Here is a 23028-nt window from a genome sequence, read left to right on the forward strand (position 1 = left end):
GGGGCAATTCTTCCCATCCAGGGTAGACCATTCTCTTAAACCCAGAGTCGGATATTTCGGTCCAGGGAATTCTCCTTTTCCTGAATGGGTTCTTGTACCCCTTAAGTAAAAAAAAAAATGTCATGACTCTGTGTGTTTTTGCCTACTGTTTATTTTATCATGATGCTGGCTGGGTAGAGCAATGATGTTTTCAACATCAAGGACATGTATGATAACAACATAGAAGTTTAATGATAGAACAGTTGGTGACTTGACACTCAGGTGTGAATGCTCCAATGGGAAGAATGGCCCTGTTGGAATGACTAGGAATTATAAGGGACTCGTTCCTGCAATTTCTGGAGTGCTCTGGACCATGTCATCTCAACCCAGGTCAGTCTGTAATCGTACATCCTGATGGTGGTGAAGAGCGGTCACCTGGATGCACCTAAGAGCTTGTGCTGGGAGCTCAGTGGCTCGTGCTGCCCACGCCGAGTGCTGCATGCTTGGACCCTTGGGTCATCCCTTTCAGCTCATGGAGTTTATGATCCAGATGATGCTTCTAGTGGAACTAAACTAAGACGATACTAGGCTGTGCTCTGACCTGTAATTTATTAATTCAGTTAGATTTTAGTTCTGACTTATTTCCGGTCTGTGGGTTTATATTCTTTTTCATTGCTAAATGTGTTCCCTAAAAATTGGGATTTGTTTAATTTGACCAGTTCTAAAAGTTATAATGGTAAAAGAAAAACAAAATCAATTGAGAAAGTTATGGTCAGGAGGCAACAATGTAAAATGAGTAGATCATATTTTTACACAGCGAGTCTCTTTTTCTAGGTGAGTTAAGGTGATCTTCTTAGAAGTCACATCCTTTGCAGAAGCTCGGAGTCTACAACGGCCTAGCAGTGGAAGAGGGTTGGTCCTTTAGACCAGTGCTTCCCAAACTAATATGCACACAAATCACTGACTCAGCAGGGCGGGGTGGGGTCTCAGGTTTTGCATTTCTAAGAAGCTCCCAGAAGATGCCAATGACTGAGGAGACGGAACCCAAGTTATCAAATCAAAACACCAGCTCCCAACTCATCATGATTAATTTTATTCCACAGCATGTTTAAGGGAATGTTATTCTCAGGAAGATGTTTGGGATTAAAATAATTAAAAAAAAAACTGGAAAGTACACACATTTATGTATCTCTTCTTTTCATTAAATATATATCTGTTTGGCAAAAAATGTTAGACTCTTTTGTACAAAAACAAAGCAAAAAAAAAAAAAACCTTGCAAATTGTAAATACCTGTAATAATTACAACGATGTAAACTTGGATGTCTGACAGCTTGACCATCCCGTGGAAAACCTGTGTTGCAGCAGGTCCCCCAGGAGAAGGTGACACCAAACCCTCGGATAGTGACAGCCCGTCATAGAGGCATTTAGGTTTAGTCTATTAGAGATGGAGTGTGACTACTGATTTCATTTGTGCTTTCAGCTAAGAGGCTGGGAGCATGTGTGGAAATGAGGAAGGCAGGTCTGGGCCGGGGCAGGGAGAGGAAGCCCGAGACTAGGTAGGCGCGGAGGGCAGCGGGAGGCTGGTCACGGTCACAGTGCAGATGCGGAGTAGGCGTGGGCTCTGTGGACTGTTTGGGAGACCCAGTACTGGCGAGGACTACTATGAGGCTACTGCTGCTGCTCTTGGGACCAAATAGGACCAGGGCAAGGCCAAGTCAGGAAAGGGGGAGAGAGATCCCAAAGCAGATCTCAACTCAAATGAACCTGGTGACATAGCTGACCCTTGAGAGAAAGGAAAGGAAGGCGTGGTGTTTATCTTCTCATCAGTAGCTGGGCCATTTCTTCCAGGCACAGACCATGGGGTATTCATTTCTTGTGGTCTGGGGCAAATTTGAGGGCAGTCTGGGGCTGCTGGCTTTCCTACTCAAGGAAGGAAGGACTGGCCTGCCGTGGGGTAGGATAGAGGTGCCAGGTGGCTCTCTTGCTAGCAGTGGTTTTTGCTATTGTCCCACCAGTGAACTGCAGCGATGGGAAGTGATCTAAAGCAGTGAGTCCAGAAACAGATCCAAGGAGGTGGAAGGGGCCAAAACCTGTTAGGGTTAGAGGTGACGCCAAAGGAAGGATGATCTGCAGCTTCCCTTTACCAATAGATGATTCCAAAGCGCGAGTATGCTTTCGTTCCTCTCTCCTGTTAGCTAGATTTTCCAGTTTGGGAGGGGTCGTGTCTGAGCCCAGCCACTTCAGTTACAGTCATAGACGAAGTCATAGTTGCTGGGCTCCTTGGGGATTGGTGGAGGCGCATCAGGGATCTGGATGTTTTCCAGGTCCAGGAGGCGGAGCTTAATTTCCATGCTGAGTAGAGTATCCAGGTCGTTCCGGGTCAGGTCGCTCATCATGTCTTTCCCAAGCAGCGCATTCAGACCATCCGTCCAGATACAGTACTGGAAGGAAAAGGAGGCAATGGCGATCACTACTGTTGGCAATTATAAGAGTAGTAAAAACAGCTAAGATCTAGTGAATACGCGACATTGCTAGGCTCTGCACTAAGAGCTTTGCCGCTCCTGCCATTTAACATTAAATACCTCGCTATACATTTGACACTTCTATTATCATCTCTGTTTTACAAGTTAGAGAATTGAGACAGAGGAATTAGGTAAAGGAGTAGTAGGTGGAATGGGTGGGATTGGAACTCAGGCAACGTGACTCTAGAGGCTTTGCTCTTCCAGGAAGATCTCCCTGGGTAGCAGCTGAGGGTTTGCGTTCTCCATGACTGTGCAGCACAGTATTGCTAACAACCCACCAGTGAGTTCCTGGCTTTGAGGTATGGTGGGATATATTCCAGCACTCCTGGACTCAGCATCATGCCAAGCTTGCTTCTTTCTTAACTCCAACCATAGTTCCTAGTCCAGTAGCTAATGTCTTCCTGTCATGATTCTTAGCAGGCACAATGCCAGCTCCATTCCACTCTACAAAGATGGTCTTATCTGTGTTTCTCAGCAAAAGGGCTAGGAAACAGCCTTCAGCTGCCCAATGTCACATTGGCTGCCCAATGTGGCCAAAATGACTAAAATTATTGGGTGATCTCAATGGGAGGTGGGAAAGAGGATATCTGGAGAAGGAGTCAACTTCTATTACCAGCATCTCAGAAAACTGCGTAAGTTGTCCCTGGTCCTACACAAGGTTCTACAGTAGCATTTGCTCTGCTTCCTGCTAGACTGGTCTTCCTTCTACCACATGCTCTAATTCAGTCCTTTATAAGCTTTACTGGGTCAAGTTGCATTTCCAGATCCTGATTAGTCTATCCTTTGATAGTGGCTACCTGGGCTATAGCCCAGAATATTCAAGCAGATCTCAACATAGCACTAAAAGACTGCAAGCGTTATATAAATCTTAAGTCACTGTGATGGGACGAAAATCTGTCATGATGCATGCCCCTGACATCACATTTTAGGCTGAAGTGCACCCCTGTCTGAGGAGTGCAGCAGTGAACTGTTGGGCTTTGGTTCTGTCAGGGCTGTGTGATCTCAGCCAAAGCATTTAACCCATCTAAACATAGGTTTAGTGCTAAGGGATTTCTGGAAGCATTAGTGTCCTCATGAATACCTCAGCCAGATTCCAAACATGTCTAACCATCTGTTTCCTCACAAATAACCTTGATAGAAATAGATACCTAGTTTCTACACTGAAGATCCTGATTTTGTTGATCTGAGGTGAGAAAACTTTATCTGTAAAAGCTTCCTAGATCATTCTGATGAATATTCAGGTATGGGTACCACCAAATGCCATGTTCTCAAAGGTCACTACCAGCTCTGACACTGTTTCATGGGGAATCTCCAAGTCCTGGGGATTACTGCTCCTATATACAACTTTGCCAGTCCTGTCCAGATTCCTGGTACAAATTAACCCAGAGGAACATTTTTTTGTGAAGCAACCTACAAAGAACATTTTATTAAAAATGATGTTGACTAATAAATTAAAAATCCTGCAATACTTACTTTGAGTTGGACCTATTAGTATAAACTCATGATATATTTTATATCAAAAAAATCATAACTCCTAGTTTTGTCCTCCAAAAGACCTAAAGATAATGACCAAGTGTTAATAATTTCCAGATTCTCCTAGCTACCATTTCGTATTATAAGTAACCAAGGGTCTGGAGAGAAAAGGCAAGAAAGAGGAACCTGGTGTATCTTGTCATAGCAGAATATTATAGATAGCAGAACATTATAAAAAATATAAGGTCATGTCATTAGGATCTATAAGCCAACTTGATGGTGTACCTACTTGCCCCAGATAGAATAATTTGGATGCTAACAATGGTAATAATTGCAACATATTGAGACACAGACATGTTTAAATCTATAACTTCATAATGATACTCAGACAACAAATACACCTCATTGGTCCTAAGACATGCTTATTATTTTGGAAAATGGTGATGAGAATAAAGTATTTGTCCTGCCTATCTTATATTTTATGTAACTTTAGGGAAACCAAAGAGTTGATGAGGCCAGTTTCTCTTTCTATATCCCACTAATAAATGAAGAAGGAATAACAGGATTGGATTGAGATATCAACCTTTTGCAATCTCTGGTGGATTCAAGGATCTGGACAGTGACCATCAGTGGTTGCTAACATTTAAAAAAGAAAGGCAAGAAGTAGAAAATGCTACCTCTGCTGTTTAAAAATTGAGCCTGACTTTGGTTAGTCTTCTAATCACCAATTTATAGGAAATATTAGGAAGAGATGGATATATGAAATGATATTGCAGGCTATGGAGAGCTCTGCTTTTGAAGATGTTCATATCCTATTTCCTGGACCCAGTGAAAATGTTAGGGTATGTGGCACAGGGAATGAAGGTAATTACGTGGGTCCTCAAAAGTGAGAGAGAGGGGAGAGGCAGAGGGAGATCTGACTACAGAAGAACAGGCTGATTTGATGAGAGGGCTCAAGGGGCCATTGCCCCAGATGGATGGATGCCAAGGAATGCAAGAGGAATCTAGAAGTAAAAAAGAACTTGTATTCTCCCCTGAGTCTAGGAATGCAACCTGTGCCATGGTGGTAGCTCAGGCACATCCAACTTTCAACCTCCAGAATTCTAAGATAATAAATTTGTGTTGTTTAATACCAACAATCTGTGGTAGTGATGCAGTAGCAACAGTAACAAATACATGGAATTATAATCAGCACAATCTTAGATTATTGACAACATTTTGAGAGTAATGACCTGGTATCTTCAATAAGTAACTTGCAAGGAATAAAGAAGCACATGCACATTATTGTGAAAGAAGGAGAAACAAAGAAAGGGACCTAAAGATTCAGAAAGACCTAAAATTTGGCAACCAATTACAGTGTATGCATCTGAGTTAGATTGTCATTTGAACAAAGTGTAAAAAAAAAAAAAATGCGACTGTGGCAATCTGAGAATTGACTGTGCATGATGATATTAAAAACTACCACATGAGTAATTTCTTTAGGTGTGATGATGGCATTGAGGTTATGTTTCACATAACTCTATTACTCTATTACTGAGAGACACATGTAGGAATATTTATAAATAAAATGATGTGATCTCTGGATTTGCTTCAAAATAATCTGGGGGAGTGGTGACAGCTGGAGGTGGGGTGGGGACAATCTGGATGGGGACATCAATGAAGCCAGATAAAATGCTGAAGCCAAATGTTTGGACTGGCAGGAAGTGCTGAGCTCAGTCCTGGCTCTGTCCCTCCAGTGTAGGGGTTACTGAGAAAGGGTTTCTGGAACAGGACTGCCAGTGTTCAAATCCCACCCAGCTCTATCATTTACTTCTTGAGTGACCTTGAGAAGTTTCTTTTTTTTAAATGTTTTATTTAGTTGTAGATGGACACACTACCTTTATTTTATTTATTTTTTTAATGTGGTGCTGATGATTAAACCCAGTGCCTCACACGTGCTAGGCAAGTGCTCTACCACTGAGCCACAACCCCAGTCCGAGAAGTTTCTTAACCTCTATATGCCTCATGTCTATTTTGAAAATAGGAATTCTCTTAGTTTGTTTATTGTAGAGTCATATAAGGATTGAGGTGATCCACACATAAAATCATCTAGATATGTATACCTATATATCGATGTGTTTATATCAGTATCTATAGTATCTAATAGGGCCTGGCACAGAATGAGTGAGGCTAGTTATAATCACTATTATCCTTTCTGTTGTTGAGGTCTTCAGTTTGGAAAATCTTTCTCCCTTCATTTGATAAATAATATCTGTAATAGAACTTTCCATTATAGGAGTTATTGTGAAAACAAAATGAGGTAATCAATATGCAAGTGTTTTGAAGAAATTATAAGCATTCATAAAAGTATGCTCTCTCTCTCTCCTCATTGCCTCTAAAAGAAGTGACAGATAGGAATAAAAACCTAGCAGTCCTAGAGCATGTATTCTTATCTGGAATTAATGTACCCACACCAGGGAAAACAGTCTTGTATTGATTTAAATAACAGTCAATGTTCTACTATTTTGAGTAGTTTTCTTTTCTTTTTTTTTTGGCGTATACTTCACATACATTACTTTGTTACATTTTTTAAAAAATCCTGCATGGTAAGTATTATTGTTCCATTTACAGATGATAATCTTAGGCTTTGTGAGATTAAATCACTTGCCCAACATTGCACCACAGAATCCATGGAGTCTGGTTCCAGAGCCCATTGTCTTTGTACTGTGCCAGGTAGGACTGCTAGATTGAGGTTGGGACTTTGTTTGGTGGCCTGTGTATAACCACTCTTTTATTTAAAAACAGAAATAGTAGGACACAGTATCTATTTTCAGAAAGATGAAGACAACGTCTTACCCTTCTGCAAACTAAATGTCAAGTGACACAGAATTATATTTAAGCACCATTTTAAATGCAGGATTTGTGTCTAATCTTTCCTCTTTCTTTGGGATGTACAATTTTATTCAAAAGCTTCAAACCAGTGAAAACCAGATACTAAATACCTTCTAAATGAGCTACATCTCCTAGGGGAAATGAGGAACAAAAGTCAGATTCTACTAAAATGTTCCCTTTCTAAAAGCTGTTTATGCAATGAGATGCAAAACAAAAACTTGAATGGTCTTGACTAAAAATAAAAGTTTCAAGCACAATGTTGGGTTCCAGTTTACAAGAGAAAAAGTTAAATCAACCATAACTGCTACTTTGTCTTACAAATGCATTTTCCTAGATTTATGCTAAATCTTTTAAATATAGCTGACAGTGTGCTTCAAGAAGAGAAACAAATTATACATATAACAAGATGTCAAAAAGGAATAAAAGCATCTTGGAAATAAAATTCCAACAGCAGAGACAGCCCTAAACCTCTTAAAATAGCTTAAAGAAACTTGGACAGAACCTATTCCATCAGATGTTTTAAAGAATAGAGACTAGTTTATCTTGGGAAAATCCAGACCCAAAACTAAACATTCAATGAAAACCAAAGCTCTAGCCAGGGCTGCTTTTTCCTCTGGATTAACAATTATGCCTTTGCTAAGTGAAGCATTTGTATATCCATTTTCTTTACCATTATGCTATAATTTGGACCTCCAATGTCGCCCAAAGGCTCATGTGTTAAAGATTTGGTAGCTGGCCTATGTGCTATTGGAAGGCGGCTGAACCTTTAGGAAGTAGGGCCTAGTTAAAGGCAGTTAGGTAATTGGGGGTTGCCTTAAAGGGGATACTGGGACGTTGGCCCCTTCTTCTTCTCTTTCTTGAACTATGAACTAACCATGAACTAAAAATCTTCCTTTTTCATAAGCGTACTGCCATGATGTTCTGTCTTACTAAAGGCCCAAAGACAATAGATTCAACCACCACAGACTAAAACCTCCAAAACCTTGAGGCAAGATAAACCTTTCTTGCTTATAAGTTGATTATCTCAAGTATTTTGTCATAGTAATGGAAGGCTGACTAACACACGTGAAATATCATTCAAACTACTAAGAAATTGGACTTGTTGTAATTGGCAATATTTTAAGAGGTTTCTATTCTACTTCAAGACAATAAGATTTCCCTTTCTTTATGATTTTTTTCAGTCAGACTTAAAAAAAAATTCTTCCTCCCCAGTATTTTTCCTTCTGCTGTTTTTCTACAGACAATATAAAATTTTGTAATAAATTAACCCCACTGAGACCCTTACCTCATGCTTGTCAGGAGCAATGAAGTTCAGTTGGCAGTTTGAGTCATACAAGATGGAGAAAGCAAGTTCAAGCACCTCCTACAAAGGATTCAAGAAAACACTACATTAAAGAAGATTGGCATGTTCTTTTTATAACTATAAATGGCTGCAGTTTGAACATGGAGTAGGGCTTGCTGCCTGTCTGGATAAGAGGAGCAACAATGGAGTTAACGGGAAGAAGGGGCATGCTTCTCAAGGTTTGTGGCATGAATGCCCCTCTCTATTCAGGAGAGGTCTGTGGGAACCACCTGATCTCTCATGACAGCCCATGTGGTAAGTGCTGTCACTGTCCTTATTTGGGGCAGGGTATAGAGAGGTTAAGGCCTCATGGTCCCAAAGCCGTTCTCTTCTCCTTTCTGCACTATCTCCCTTCCAGGTAGCCATGGTAAATGCTAGACTCTCTCACAAGCAGCAGCATTAAGGGCTGCTCAACCTTCTATCACCCCCAACAGGCAGAGGTCCATAAAGGTCTGACCTCCCCCAAAACACAGAGACTATATCCAAGGCAATGAAGTTTCTGGGTGAACCCACAACTTCAATGTCTATCCTTTGCTCTTTGCATGACTGTGGAGCAAATGCACACACAGATTTTATCTACTAGAGGCTGCAGGATATAAAGGAAAAGCATGGGCACAGGTGACAGACCTGGACTCATTCACTGGTGAGCACCTGTTGAGGGCAAACTGTGGGCCAGACCCAGAGTTCCAAGAACCAAGTGATATTTTCATTTCACTGCAGCTAAATGACTTCAATCAAGGTACTCAGTGTCATGTCTAAAATTAAGTTAAAAACCACTTCTCCAGTCATATGTGCTGTACCAATATCAAGCACCACCATCATCCTACTGGCCTGAGCAGTCAGCAGGGTGGAGCCTCTGGAAGATGAGAGTCCTCAGCATATCTCAACACCCGTGGCTCCAAATCTGGAGGGGAAGGGTCAAGTGCATCCATACCAGCGCTCTGCAATGTTGTAACACACGTGTTCTAGCACACCTTTCTCTATGCCTTTGTTAGGCACCATTGAAGGCTGCCCCTCTCCCTTCGTATGATCTGGGAGCTGCACTGCTCAGTAACTGACTCCCAGAACATTCTTTCCTAGGGAGCCAGACCTCTCCACATCATTGTCTACCTTAATATGTGTCACAGGATTTGTCTTTGGTGAGTGACCCATAGCACAAATGTTGCAGAAAGAAGATGGAAGAAAAAAAAAAAAAAAGAAGTCAATGTCTCCAGATTTTAGAAGAATTAAAGAAGTTTTCCAAAATGTACTCTGAAGATTTATTGTTAGCTGGATCCTCTCCCAAGAGGGTCCTCCAACAAGCTATTTCTGGCTCTCATGGAGTTCTTGTGGCTTGCCTTCAGCTGCCCCTCATTGAGAAGGAGCAGCTTTTGTTCTGCAGTCAGACCTTCCGGTATCTCACACTTGAATGGCTTCCCTCACCAGAAATAGAAACACTTGAAGGAAAGAAGGCTGTCGTGGAATGGGAGCTATTCTGAAGAAACACTCCTCTCTTCATTTTTTTGTTCTTTTTCTTAGGATTCCATGCAGGTCTCTGTCCAGTGAAGATGATGTGTAATGAAGGAGCTCACCAAGACCAATAACAAACAAACAAGCCTGATTTCTCATTAAGTTTGGCACCTGTTTCCATAACCATATCTCTCGGGTCTTCTAATGCATAATGAAATCATTGTGGCTCTACAGTGGTAGTGTAAGTTGATATTATCCTTTAAAAAAAATAAAGCAATACATATTAAGAACCCAGGATTCTCCTCCTGGGGTTATTTCTAAAAGAATATTCAAAAGCAAGCTAAAGTTACATATTTATTATCTGTAAGAAAATAATGACAAAATTAAGTATCTCTCCCTCCTTTGGGAATTAAGGAAATCACAAAAGAGCAACTGAAAGAAATATATGTGGTCAGCCACTCACTAAGGTAATTACAAACACCTTATATTAAGGGGAAAGAAGCAAGAGAAATGAACACTATGTACATACAGATCATAATCATGAACAACTGTAGACAGACTACTGGAAACCAGTCTGTGAAATGAACATTACTTTAAGGTGCTGGGATGATAAGTCATTTCTCCTCAAAAATTTTTTTTACAATGAATCAAAATGCAAGTATGTAAAAATAATAAAAATAATAATAATAATAATAATTAATAAATAAATAAAAAAGGAAAAAAAAGCCAAAACCTTAAACTCTAATCTCATAAATTCACAAAAATCGTTGTTGGGTAAGGAATGTCGTGTAAGTGACTATTTCTTTACTCATCGGAGAGTCATTCATTAGGAAAGCTCTGAGTCATCCCTGAGAGACTAGAGAGAAGGGAGGAGATGGGTTTTGCTTTTGGACAACCAGTCTGGATATCAGAGCAGCATGAGGGACTTTTTCATGGTAAACAAGACAAGGCGAAACTCATCAAGGTCTCTCTGGTTGAGCCTGGATGACAACTGCTGCTTTGCTCAGGGAAATGACATGGCCAGTCACCCCTTGTGGCAGCAGCTGGTGTGAACACCACCACCACGAGGGCTGTGAGCTTCTGACTAGGTGCTGGAGTCTCCTGAGACCAGGGTGTCATCAAGGTCAGCACTGTGACCCTGAAACATTTTCTCCTCTGCAGAGGGATGGATAAGGAAGAGAGAAAAAGGGGTGTGCTGACTCTGGGCTTTGCCCTTCTATGCCTTGCTTAGGACACAAATGATCAGAGCTCTCCTGACCTAGATTGCTGATAAACACAGGCAGGAAATGGGAAATTTGTGAGAATGTCAATCCCCATTTTAATTTCACTCAGGCTGCCTGGGAGGGTGGGAGGAATGAATTCTCTGAACCACAGGCCTGTGTGAAAGAGTGCTATCACTTATAATGGGTTTTATTGACGTCTTCGGCTTGCTGTCATTGAATCATTGGTGGAGGTCAGCTCTGCAGCACTTGGAGCAGAGAGGCTGCAGAGCTGGGAGCAAGGGCACCCTGCAGGCCAACACTCTGGAAGATGCCACCTGTCCAAACTGCCTGTGAGGGAGAGAGGCGCCAGGTGGTGGCTGAGTAGGCTGTCACAAAACTGGGGCAGTGTCCCCCTCAGGGGCTTCCTGCCACGGACCACAATATTCACACAGACATCTAATGCTCTGGGGCTTTGCTGCTCACTTCTGAAGGCCTTTCATTCCCTCTGGATTTAAGTCAGCGAAAAATCACACCCAGGAGCAGCTTATCTCCTCCTGATTTGCCGACACACACCTGCCAGCCTGCCACATTGGAGGAAGGTTCTGGATGGGCTGAGTTCTAGGGAGAGAGGCGAACATCCCTTCATATCGTCAGATCTCTGACTTTGCACTCAAGCCTCTGGCCCTGAGATCAGTAACAAGGCACCCTGGGTCAGGGATGTTCAGAGAAATGGCACCTTGGTGCAGAAAGTATATGAATGTGCATTCTTCTGTGAGTCATGTGATGGACTGTCAATGCAAGAACAGAATCTTCTATGACTTATTTTCAGGGCACAGTGTTGGTTTACACTGCTTTAGGGTGACACAACATATTTGGCCATTTTATTCAGCATTCCCTTAAACAAGTTGGTTCTCCATCTATCCAGGTCACCTTAAGGGCAAGGTATTCTGATGAAAGGCACAGGTTAGAATTTGGCCTGTGTGTGGGTATTAAAATGGCCACAGAAATAATAGCAGGCTTCATAGCTAGGGTATACTGCTGCTCACCTACACACTTGTGAACTTCAGTTTCTGTTTTAAAAAAGGCAAACAAATTCACTCGTAGAAGAGGCCGCCTTCTTCAGGCAGCCATCACTTCCAGGCTCCAATCCAACTTAACAGCATTCACTTTGGTTCTCCAGCCCATTTTCTTCTCCCTGTCCCCGGGTATCCTAGGGTTCGAGTTCACTGGTTCCCAGCCAGAGAATGCTCTTTCACACATGGAGAGGTCCCTGGGCCTTTTTACACGCTGTTTCCTTCTCCTGGAAAGTTTCCCCCTCATTTCTCCATCTGGCCAATTCCTTTTCAAAATCCAGCTCAAGTGCCATTTCCTCCATGAACTGTTCTTTACTCCTGTGTTTAAAATATTTTTTGGCACAGATGATGAATTATAATTGTATGTTTGTACACAAATCATATCAGTGGACACTCAGGGCCCAGGATCAGGTCATATTTACCTTTGGATTCCAGCACCTGCCTAAACAGATGAGGCTGAATGGGAGATGAGTACAGCTAATCTGAATACAAGGTTTTTTACTTAAGACTGAATGTTTCAAGCTGACTCTGAGACATCACCTTGTAGGAGAATCTGTTTCTGATTTAAGATTCAAGAATTTCACTACAAAAAAAAAAAGGTGGGTTCTGGAACATTGGAAGATGGTAGCTTCCTTTCGACCGAATATTGTCCTATCTGAATCAGGATGCAGTGAGATCCGCCCTCTGGTGATTACATGGTGACTGTCTAAGCCCCAAATCCAGTGAGATGAGCACTGAATGCCCAACTTAAGCCACACAACAAGAAGTCAACTTATTTTTTATAAATTATGGAGTTTGAATGTAGAATCCTTAATCCTCAAAAATTGAAAGTCTTACAATTGAATTTCCACCCACCCATGACAATTCCTTTCAAATCTCAGTCAGAAATTTTCCACTCTCTGCAAAGAACCTGGCATTTGTCTCCACAGAGACTTGCCTATTGTACTGACTTTATTGGACACTTTAGATTAAGCTCCAGGAGGCTGGGCCATGTCTTCCCTGTTTGCCACCCCATGCCTAGTGCTGATCAGATCTCAGGCACCCAATTCTGAATGACTAAATGTTTGAATAAATGCCTCTGTAATAACTCAAGGAAAAGGGCCAGATTGCTTCATCTTTCTATTTCCAGGTCAGGGACATTAGTAAATGTTAAATGGGTGAGAGGACTGCTAGTCACTAATATTTTTCTATTAACAAAATGTCTCTTTTGTGGATTCTACTATGTCAGTTTGCCTTGTTCAGCAATTAAGCCAACCAAGTCTTGAGGTACAAAATGTCAGAAACTACAGAGTTTCTGAAGATTCTGTGGGAAGGGCCAGCAGCAAGACTGGGTTGTTGCCAATCCTGTGCCTAAAGATTTCCTATGGACAGATTTTGGTTAACTCTCCTTTGAAGCTGCTGATGTCCCCTCTCTCACCCAGGAGTCCCAAAGGGGTCTTGGGAGAAGGACTATGGGGAGTTGAGGAAGAACTGTGGTTTTCCTTTCCAACTTTTGATGTTTTGCCTAAAGAAGTAGGTATATGAACAAAAAGTTACCGGACAAGTAATTTTCATGAACAAGCAAAGGAAAGATCTAGACTAATGGAGATACTACTGCTCTCAATCAAGTCAGACTGAAAGAAGACAGTGGGTGGATAAAACATCAGGGCCACTGAGTTCCAGGAAGCAACCTCCATTTGCAGTCTAATTTATGTGTTTACCACAGTGTACTCCATCCATCCATCCATCCATCCATCCATCCATTTCTTAAGAGTGCCATTGACAACGATAATAAAGAAATGTTTAGAAAACTTCATTTACTATGTTAGTCTCCTTAAAGGGAAGAGAGTCAGAAGTAAGAAGACCAAATCCACACACATATATTATGCTCAAACAAGATCATCCTCTCCACAACTGTTCTGATCTTGGCGACTTGTGTCTTTTTTTGTTAGGCTAGAAGAGAATCAGTTTTTGGCTTTATTGATTTTTCTCTACTATTTTCCTGTTTTCAGTTTCACTGATTTCTACTTTAATTTTTATTATTTCTTTTCTTTTGCTTGTTTTAGGCTTAAATTGTTCTTCTATCTCTAGTGACATAGGGTAAAAATTTAAAGATTTGATATTATTATTCTTTTCTAACATACACATCTAATGTTATACATCTCCCTACAAGCACCATTGTTACTGCATCCCACACATTTCAATAAGTTGTATTTTTATCTTATTTTGTTTAAAACATGTTATAATTTTTCTTGAAACTTCCTCTTCAAACTATGGGTTATTTAGAAGTGAGTTGTCAGATTTCCAAATATTTGGGGGATTCTTTTTTTCTTTATCTTACTGCTACTGATTTCTAGTTTAAGCATGTTTTGAAAATATACATTGTATGATTGTTATTAAGTTTAAAACAAATTTTATGGCCCAGAATGTGGTCTATCTTAGCAAATATTTCCTGTGAGCTTGAGAAGAATGTATATTCTGCTGTTTCTTGGGTAAATTATTCTATTAATGTCAATTAGATCAAGTTGATTAATTGTGCTATCCAAGACATCAATATAGTTTTTGATTTTCTGCCTGCTTGATCTATTGATTACTGTTGAAGGAATGTTGAAATCTCCAATATAATAATGAATTTGTCTATGTCTTCTTCCAATTCTGTCAATTTTGTGACTGGTACTTTGAAATTTTGTTAGATTCATATGTGTGAGAAATTGTTATATCTTCTTGGAAAATTGACTCCTTGATAATTTGCTTTGTTCTAAAGTTTGCTCTGCCTGAAATTAACATAGCCACTCCAGTTTTCTCTAGATTAGTGTTAACATGGTATATCTATCCTATCCATTACTTTTAACCTGTCTTAGCCTTACACGTAAAGGGATTTCCTGTAGACAACATACAGTTAGGTCTTACTCTTTTTAAAAAATTAATTTGACAATATCTTTTAATTGTTGCATTTAGACCACTTATTTTTAAAGTGATCATTGACATAGCTAGATTAGCACGGACATGTTGGTAACTCTTCTTTTGGTCGACTTTGTTCTTTGTTTCTTCCTTTGTGACCTCTTCCTTTTTTACTTATTGCCATTCATTTCATTTCACTTATCCACATGCTATAATCATCAATACATGTTTACTATGATGATCTTAAACAATGAATAGTTATCTTTTAGATGTATTAACAATAAAAATGAATATTTTTATTTTACCTTCATTTGTTTTTGTCTGATATTCTATCCTTTAAAATGCAGATTCAGGTTTCTGATCCTTATAGTTTTCCTTCTGATTGAACCAATTCTTTTAATATTTCTTGCAGAGTGGGTCTGCTGACAACGAATTCTTATCAACAAGTTGATCTCAGTTTTCATTTACCTGGGGGAAAAAAACCCTTTGGTTTCCCTTCTTGTATATGGTAACTTCACGGGATTTAGAATTCAAGGTAGGTGGGCTTTTTTATTTCAAACTTCTGCTCCACTCTACTCTCCTTGCTTGCACAGTTTCTTACGCAGTCTTCTCTAATTCTTATCTTTGGTTTTAATGAGTATGGTGTTTTTCTCCCTACAGCTTCTTTCAAAAAGTTTTCTTTGCCTTTGGTTTTCTGTAGTTTGAAGATGATATGTTTAAGTGTGGAGGGTTTTTTTTTTTTTTTTTTTTTGTATTTATTCCCCTTGGTGTCCTCTAAATTTTCTGGATTTGTGGTTTGATGTTTATTTTAGAAAGTTCTTAACCATTATTGCTTCAATATGTCTTCTGTTTCAATCTCTTTCTTCTCCTCTGTTCTTGCAATTATAAGTATGTATGCCTTTTGCAACTGTCTTATGGTTCTTTGATATTTCATTCTGACTTTTTCTTTTCTCTTTTCAATTCAATTTAGGAAGCTATATCAACTCAATCCATCTTCAAGCTCACTGATTCTTTTTTCAACCATATTGTCTACTCATGAGCCCACTGAAAGCATCCTTTATTTCCATTACAATGTTTTTAATTGATAGATTTTCCTTCAGACTCATAAATCTTCCATCTCTGTGCTTACATTACCTCTCTGTTCTTGCACATGATCTACTTTTTTCCATGAAAGCCCTTAACATTTTAAATCAGTTATTTTAAATTCCCTACCCAACAATTTAATATTTGTGTCATTCTGGAGTCTGGTTGTTATGACTGCTTTGTTTCTTCAGAATTTTGTTTTCATTTTCTTTTGGCATTTCTCTAATTTTTTGTTGAAATCTAGACATTTTCTATCAAGTAATAGGAAGTGAGGTATTTAGGCCTTTAGAGTGATAATCTATGCTAATTTGGCAAGGAACTGGGTTATGGTTATATTTGTTGTAGTTATTAACTATTAGAGGCTCCAAAGTCTTTTAGTGACCTCGTTTTTGTGTCCTTTATTGTCTCTGGTTTCCCTAAGTACTTCTCTTCAGAGAGTCAGTATCTTACAGATCTTCCATCTACAATTCACTGTTATTATTCTGGAGTCTGATGATGTGGTGGTGGGGTACAGGGAAGATACACAGAATTCTAAAATTTTCCAATTAAATCTCAATCTTTTAGGGGCTCTGTGTCTTGGGGCTGTCACCTTTCCAAGAGTATACCTTTATTCCTCCTGCGACCTCCCTTTTTTCCCAGCTACAGAATTTCCAACTAAATTCTTTGAGACCCTGATTAATATTTTTAACCTCCAACCCCACAGTTGAGATGGGGGTGCTAAAAGGGGTTGGACTCAGATGAATTCCTTTCCCCTAGATGGAATAAAGGCCTGTAGAATAGGACTTTTTAATGAAGACAGCTCTGGAATTTTTCATAACTATTTTCCCCCATCCCTTGCCATAGCTGTGAGGGATCTTTCTCAAATCTTCACTGTGAGAACCTTCTGAGGTTTCTGAAATCCATGAAAGCATGTCCCCCACTCACCCAACTAAAACCTTCAGGAGTTTCTTTCTCTCAACACAAGTTTACACTTAGCTGAAGAAATTCATCTGAAGTATTATGAGTGTTCCTACAGTTTAGGGCTCCAGTGGGTTTGGTTCCAGATAAGCATATCATGGTTGTGACTCTCTCGATGACCCGGACTTCACATTTCAGGGTGATGGTTTGCCTGCATCTTCAGCCCTCTGACAGGTTCAAGAAAAGTTGTTGATTTCCATTTTGCTCAACTTTTTTTTTTAGTTTTTTTTTTTACTGTAAGGATGGGAGTGACAATTCTCAAACTCTTTCCATGTTGGGGATGAAGCAGGAAGTCTCTCTGATTTATTTTACTTAATTCTTTGTCTCTTTTCAGCATGCTTGAGTCTTGGCAGCCTGCTCCACTGCCAGTTATAATCCTCCTGGTCTTCTGTGGGTTAGACTCCCATTGCTGCCAGTTTCCTCTAGTTTTCTGCTCAGCTTCAAATGTTATATAACCAGGGTCACTTGACTGGCTGAGCAGAGCCAGTGCTCTCTGAGATTGTGGAAGGAACACCTGATGTGCACAGCATATGGTAATCCCTACTGGTGTTACAGGAAGGCAGTGCCACAAATCATGAAAGCAAGGACTTGCCGTACAGGTAAGGACGCTTCTTGGAATCTGATGAACTGCACACTCCCTGTTGTCTCACATCATGAAGTGAGACATGGGAATCCCAAGGGGTGCTATATAACTGATAATGTGCAGACCCTGGCCTCTGAGACCCTTGCATCATTATGCTTGCCATTTAAGTTCATTATATAATAGTTCTGATGGGCTTGCCAAAGAAGGAATGCACATCAACTTGAGACGAGTTACACATGGAACATGAGAAGCAAACAGTTTCCCTGGCTGCATTTCTACCCTTCTATCAAACTGAACAATAATTCCATTGTAGTTTTGTTTTTCTTAAGTATAGATAAGGGCATCCCACAAAGACCTGGATTCTCCTTTATCTGATAACATTTGAAATTACAGAACAGGGACTATTTATTTTAATTCTGATTGATACATAGAATGTATGTAATTTTATTTTCTTCTTAGATACTGATGCTGGAAATAAAGAAGCAACCTATTGATCCACGTGACATTTTTGACACCAATGTGTCTAGAGCAGCTAGATAAATCCGGATACTTTTGTTCACCTATTATATATATAATAAATATATATATATATATATATATCACAATAATATATATATATATATATATATATCACAAGATATCAAAAAGAATAAGCAAAGAATTTGCTCTTTGATGACCCCTCTGAGGGTAAATCCATCCAAACTGGGAACAAAGAAAATTATTCTGTCTTTCCAAACAATGGCTTCTCTTGTACCTTCTGTAATGGAATGAGGACTGGTTAGCAGACTAGGGGGTGGGGTGGCCAGAAATGTGCAATGGGAAGCAAGTTTTAGCAATATACAAGCGGCGAAATTTTCCTCCCTTAATCTGGGTTTGAGATTTTTCCAGACCATTTTCCACAATGCTGAATGATATCAAGTCCTTATAGTTTTCTGTACTTCTTTGAATTAGCCGGGCTCTGCCTTTTCTAGGTCCCATTGACTGCCCCCACCCCCAGCAAGGTTCCTGTGGAGGCAAGTGGGGAAGGGAGGGAGAAAGAACACAAACAAAACTTTAGAAGAGGCCCACAGAGTGAATGGGGATGCGGGAGGAGGCTGAAGACAGGACAAATGAGAAGAGCCAGGACAATTCCAAGGGTTGGAAGTCGATGTGAAGTGAGAGAATGGAAGAGACGGTGGGCATTATAAAAGTGCTGGGGGAGAGAAGGAATAAGGGTAAGAGATACAAAATGAATCAGGAAAGGAAAAAGGAGAACTAAGACATGTGGCCCTACATCTCACACACATACACACACACACACACACATACACACACTGCTATAAAGGAGGACTGGGACTATCACAGTCACAGACTGCACTGTGTAGATAGAGCTATTTGCAATAATTTGGAAATCATACCTTGTTTTGTTTAAGGGCACCTTTCTCTTTCATGTGAGGGCAGTCCTTTCCCGTCACCACAGCTTTGATATCTGCCACCGGCACTGCAATTCATAAAAGAAAATGAAAGTAATGACACCATTGAAAGCTTCGACATCAATAAAGAAGCAGGACTAAGCACTGAGTCTGCTTCCATGTTTGCCATTCCCAGAAACAATGGCAAAAATAGAGAAGAGTGCTGAAAAAAGAGAAGTCAGGTGGGGTCCCAGGACTAGAGACTAAAATGCATTCTTATATTCTGGTTTAAAAAAAAAAAATATCTGGGAACAGAGTCTGGTTCACTAAAACAAAGACATTAAAAAAAAAAAATCCCATCCTAGAAGTGTTGAAGTGATGGCATTAGAAGCAGCAATAGATAACAGTGAGATCAAGGCATCAGTGGATGACTACAGTCCCTACAGAGGGCTTCCGTGTGCCAGGGACAATGCCAAGTGCTTTCTCCATGTCAGTATCTCTTTATATAGCATCTGCATATATGTAGTCCCTAAGTTTTGGATAAAAAGGGAAAGCAGCCCTATTTTAACAAACTTACCTGACTTCCAACCATTCAAAACTCTCATTCCCAGTTTCTCCCTCTACCATCTCATTATTTCTTGGGATAATTCTGTGAGGTAGATTAGATTATCCCTACTTTACTGACAATGAAATTAAACTTAAAGGAAAACTTAATTTCTGATAGGGAATTCTGAAAATAATGCTGTCAGATAAAATGATGTTATCTCATGTCTTAGGAGTTGGAGGATGATAAGAAAAGATGTGAAAAAGTTTTGGCATTTAAAATTTTTGTTAAGATCAACCAAGAGGAGATAGTAGTAGGATGGTTTGAAACCTTAAGGTAAAAATGCAAAGTCATCCCTCCCTCTTCAATCCCTAATCCTTCAGTTCCACGAGACTGTGAGTCTATGGGTACATGCAGACTAGCTTGACTTTACAAAAGGTGGGAATTTAGGATCTCTGAATAATCTATTCCTTACACTCCTTCAAATCATGAAGAGAATGAGAGATTTCACAGTTAAAGATTGCATAATTTTATTGAGAAAACTGGTTGTAAAGTTGATAGATAAATATAAAATTAAAGAACATAACAGAATGTTGAAACAACTAAATAGGAAGACTTATGTTTTCTGAGTAAACTAAAATCAAATCTGCTGACAGCCCTTGAGCTCTCTCTAACTGTAAGAGGACTGGGGTTGTAGAAGCCCTTCCATCTCATGTGTTCCTCCATCTTGCAGTCCTGATTCTAGACCCTTTTGGTAGACATTATTTGCTCTCTTCTATCTGCCTTTCTGATTCTTTTGGCTACCTGAAAGACTGCATTTCCCAATAGCCTTTATAGTTAGGTGGGGTCATGTGACTAGCTTTGGCCAATGAAATGTAAAAGGAAGTGTTTCTTTTCTAGATTGAGCCAGTAAAAAGGTCACATTCTCTATTCAGTCCTCCCCAGTCCAGGAACTGAAGGAGCACATGTTCTATCCCAAATGGTGCAGCTATGGATGGCAAAGCAAGCATTGGCTTGTGTTCCTGAGTGACCAACCCATGCAAGTTAGATAACATGAGTGAGAAACAAACTTTTGTTGGGTATAAGCCACTGAGATTTGGGGATAGTTTGTTCCTACAGCACAATGTGACTGTGCAGTCTGTCCAGACTATTACAACCCTTTACTTCAGATGCCTATTCTTTCTCCCTGCCTGGACCCCTTTGGACTAGCATCTTGCCATAGATGGTCTATGGTTCCTGAACCTACATTTAACCATAAATACTGACTTCAGTTCTCCTCAAATCCATTTTTGTAATGAAGAATCAGCTTTATTGCTCTAAGTAGCTGATCTGGCTGCCTAATCAATACTCTAAAGAGGGCAGATTCAGATACTTTGGGAAGTTGATTAAATTTTCAATGGGCACCATGAAGTGAATTTTCAATATGACTAGCACACCAATTCAATAAACCTCAAGATTCATATGAAGTTTGGATTACAAGTACATCATAGAAAGTCTTTGTATAATATGTTACATGGTCAATGAATTACAGAAAGGATCTATGATCTACAAATATTAAGTTACCTGTTGGTTTGAAAACTCATTGTATGGAATGGGACAAGTTTAAAACAAGTCTGTCATGGAGTTAGTTCTTCTCTAATCGAAAGACTTCAGGGAAGAAAAGCTACTTCTCCAGTGGGTTTTGTGGCAGCACACTATTTTATCTTTTAAAATATGTATTGTCCCTTGTTAGGGAGATAAATTGTTTTCTCACTCATAGGATTATGAAACTCACAAAAGAAAATACAAACTTCTTTAAATGCAAAGTAGCTTTGCCTTTTGCATGATTTTTCTCCAGACACCAGAAGATTAAGCCTAGGAAGGTGTGAAAATACCATCCTCACTAGTCCTAGGGGCAGAAACAGAAGGGTCAGCCTCATGCTTCTTGAATCTTGATGACTTCAAAGCCACGCTAGCGTTTTGATCAGATCTTTTTATGTTGGAGCAAAATGAAGAGGTGGGGCCCAGAGATAAGAGAACCAGGAAGGTCACCACTGAAAGGAACACCACCCTACTCTTAGCCTCTGGGACATGGCCTCATTGCTTAGAATTATTCAGTTCAAGTTGGATTGAGATGATCTTAATTCAAAATTCCCGTCTTACAGATGGGAAGACTGAGGTTTCAAGAGAAGAAATCACTTATATAATGTCACACACCTAGTGGAAGACAGAGCTGGGCTTAGTGCTCCATGCTCCTGTGTTAAGCCGTGATTTCTTACTATGGTTAGAAGATGCCAGTACCCCAAATCATTTGGAGCACTGCCCCAAATGTACATGTCACTTCAGACATGTTTAGGAAACTCTTTGCTAGTATCTGTGGAAGAAACTTTAATTGTGATTTAAGAAAAAAATATCACAGAAAAAAAGTAAATGTGGCCAGCATGATCAACAGAATTTCAGTTTTTACTACTGGGAATGGAACAAGGTAAAACTGTCTCCAAGTAGTCGGTAAGTCTTGAATACTTGCTTGAGTACATAGCTCCATAGGAGAAGCTCCCCTGGGTGGAGAAACAGAGAAGGGGCAGGATGATTCAGGAGATCTGAGTGCAGAATCTGGTCTCTCCAACCTGGTAGGCTGGCCAGCAGCTTAGGATGATGGGAAGAGTGTGCCCTGGGTTTTCAGAAACCCAGGGTTTGAATTCTAGATCCTTTTACTGTTCTAACACTTTGGGCTAAAGTTCTCAAAGCCTCAGCTTCCTCATTTACAAGGTGAACCTATAGCATTATCTATCTTAGGGTTGCTCTGAGAATTAACTCCTAACTCTGGAGCCAAGATCAAGGATGACTTTTAATCTAGTCAGTAGAGAGTATGGAGAAAAAATCTGGACCATGATGTTGGATGGTTGCATTTGGATCTTTGCCCTACTATTTATTTTTTATTTATCTTTTAATTTTTTACAGACTGCATTTTGATTCATTGTACACAAATGGGGTACATCATTTCATTTCTATGGTTGTACACGATGAAGATTCATTCCATTCGTGTAATCATACACGTACATAGGGTAATGATGTCTGTCTCATTCCACCATTTTTCATACCCCCTCCCTCTCATTTCCCTCTACATAATCTAAAGTTCCTCCATTCTTCTCTCACCCCCACCTCCCCACCCCCATTATATATCATCATCTACTTATCAGGGAAAACATTTGGCCTTTGGTTTTTTGGAATTGGCTTATTTCACTTAGCATGATTAATCTTGTGATCTTTAACCAAGATGAAGAAAAATAAGGATGGTAATATCTACTTCTTTGTGTGTAAAGAAATTTATGTAAAGCTCTCAGCACAGTGCCTGGCATATTATGTGCACTTAACAAAGGTCATTTGAGATTATTCCCATTATCAGTAATCAAAGTTCATTCTCTCTGTAGATGGAGGGACCCAAATCCTTCACTGTGCTTCCATGACCCAAATGTACCACTTTGCCTGGTCCTGTCAGTACTGTCCTCACCCACCATGACAGGCTTAATCTCCTTCTGGGAGGGCATCAGCCTGTGCTTGTCTGCCTGTCCCTTTGATGTGGGAGTGAGGAGTGTTGGCCTAGATTCTTTCAAAAGGAGGCTGTGAGGGGCCTGGGGCATGGTTGGGAAGCAATAGAACCCCGTGTCTAGTGCTGACAATGACATTCTATAAATCCTGC

At 40.0% G+C, this 23028-nt stretch overlaps 1 protein-coding gene across 6 annotated transcripts in view; it reads right to left on the reverse strand.

Annotated features, from left to right (window-relative positions):
• Window positions 1-1049: 1049 nt before the first annotated feature.
• Window positions 1050-23028, reverse strand: part of Elmo1 (engulfment and cell motility 1) — a 565472-nt gene continuing 543493 nt past the window's right edge. For all 6 annotated transcript variants that reach the window (XM_047560130.1, XM_047560134.1, XM_047560131.1 and 3 more), the window contains 3 exons: window positions 18812-18894; window positions 8131-8208; window positions 1050-2420 (listed from right to left, as the gene is read on the reverse strand). In XM_047560130.1, coding sequence (XP_047416086.1) covers window positions 2220-2420; window positions 8131-8208; window positions 18812-18894 — 362 coding nt within the window. In that variant the 3' untranslated portion in view covers window positions 1050-2219. The remainder of the gene's footprint in view (window positions 2421-8130; window positions 8209-18811; window positions 18895-23028) is intronic.

The sequence above is a fragment of the Sciurus carolinensis genome, chromosome 8 (assembly GCF_902686445.1).
Source record: "Sciurus carolinensis chromosome 8, mSciCar1.2, whole genome shotgun sequence".
In the NCBI taxonomy this organism is placed as follows: Eukaryota; Metazoa; Chordata; class Mammalia; order Rodentia; family Sciuridae; genus Sciurus; species Sciurus carolinensis.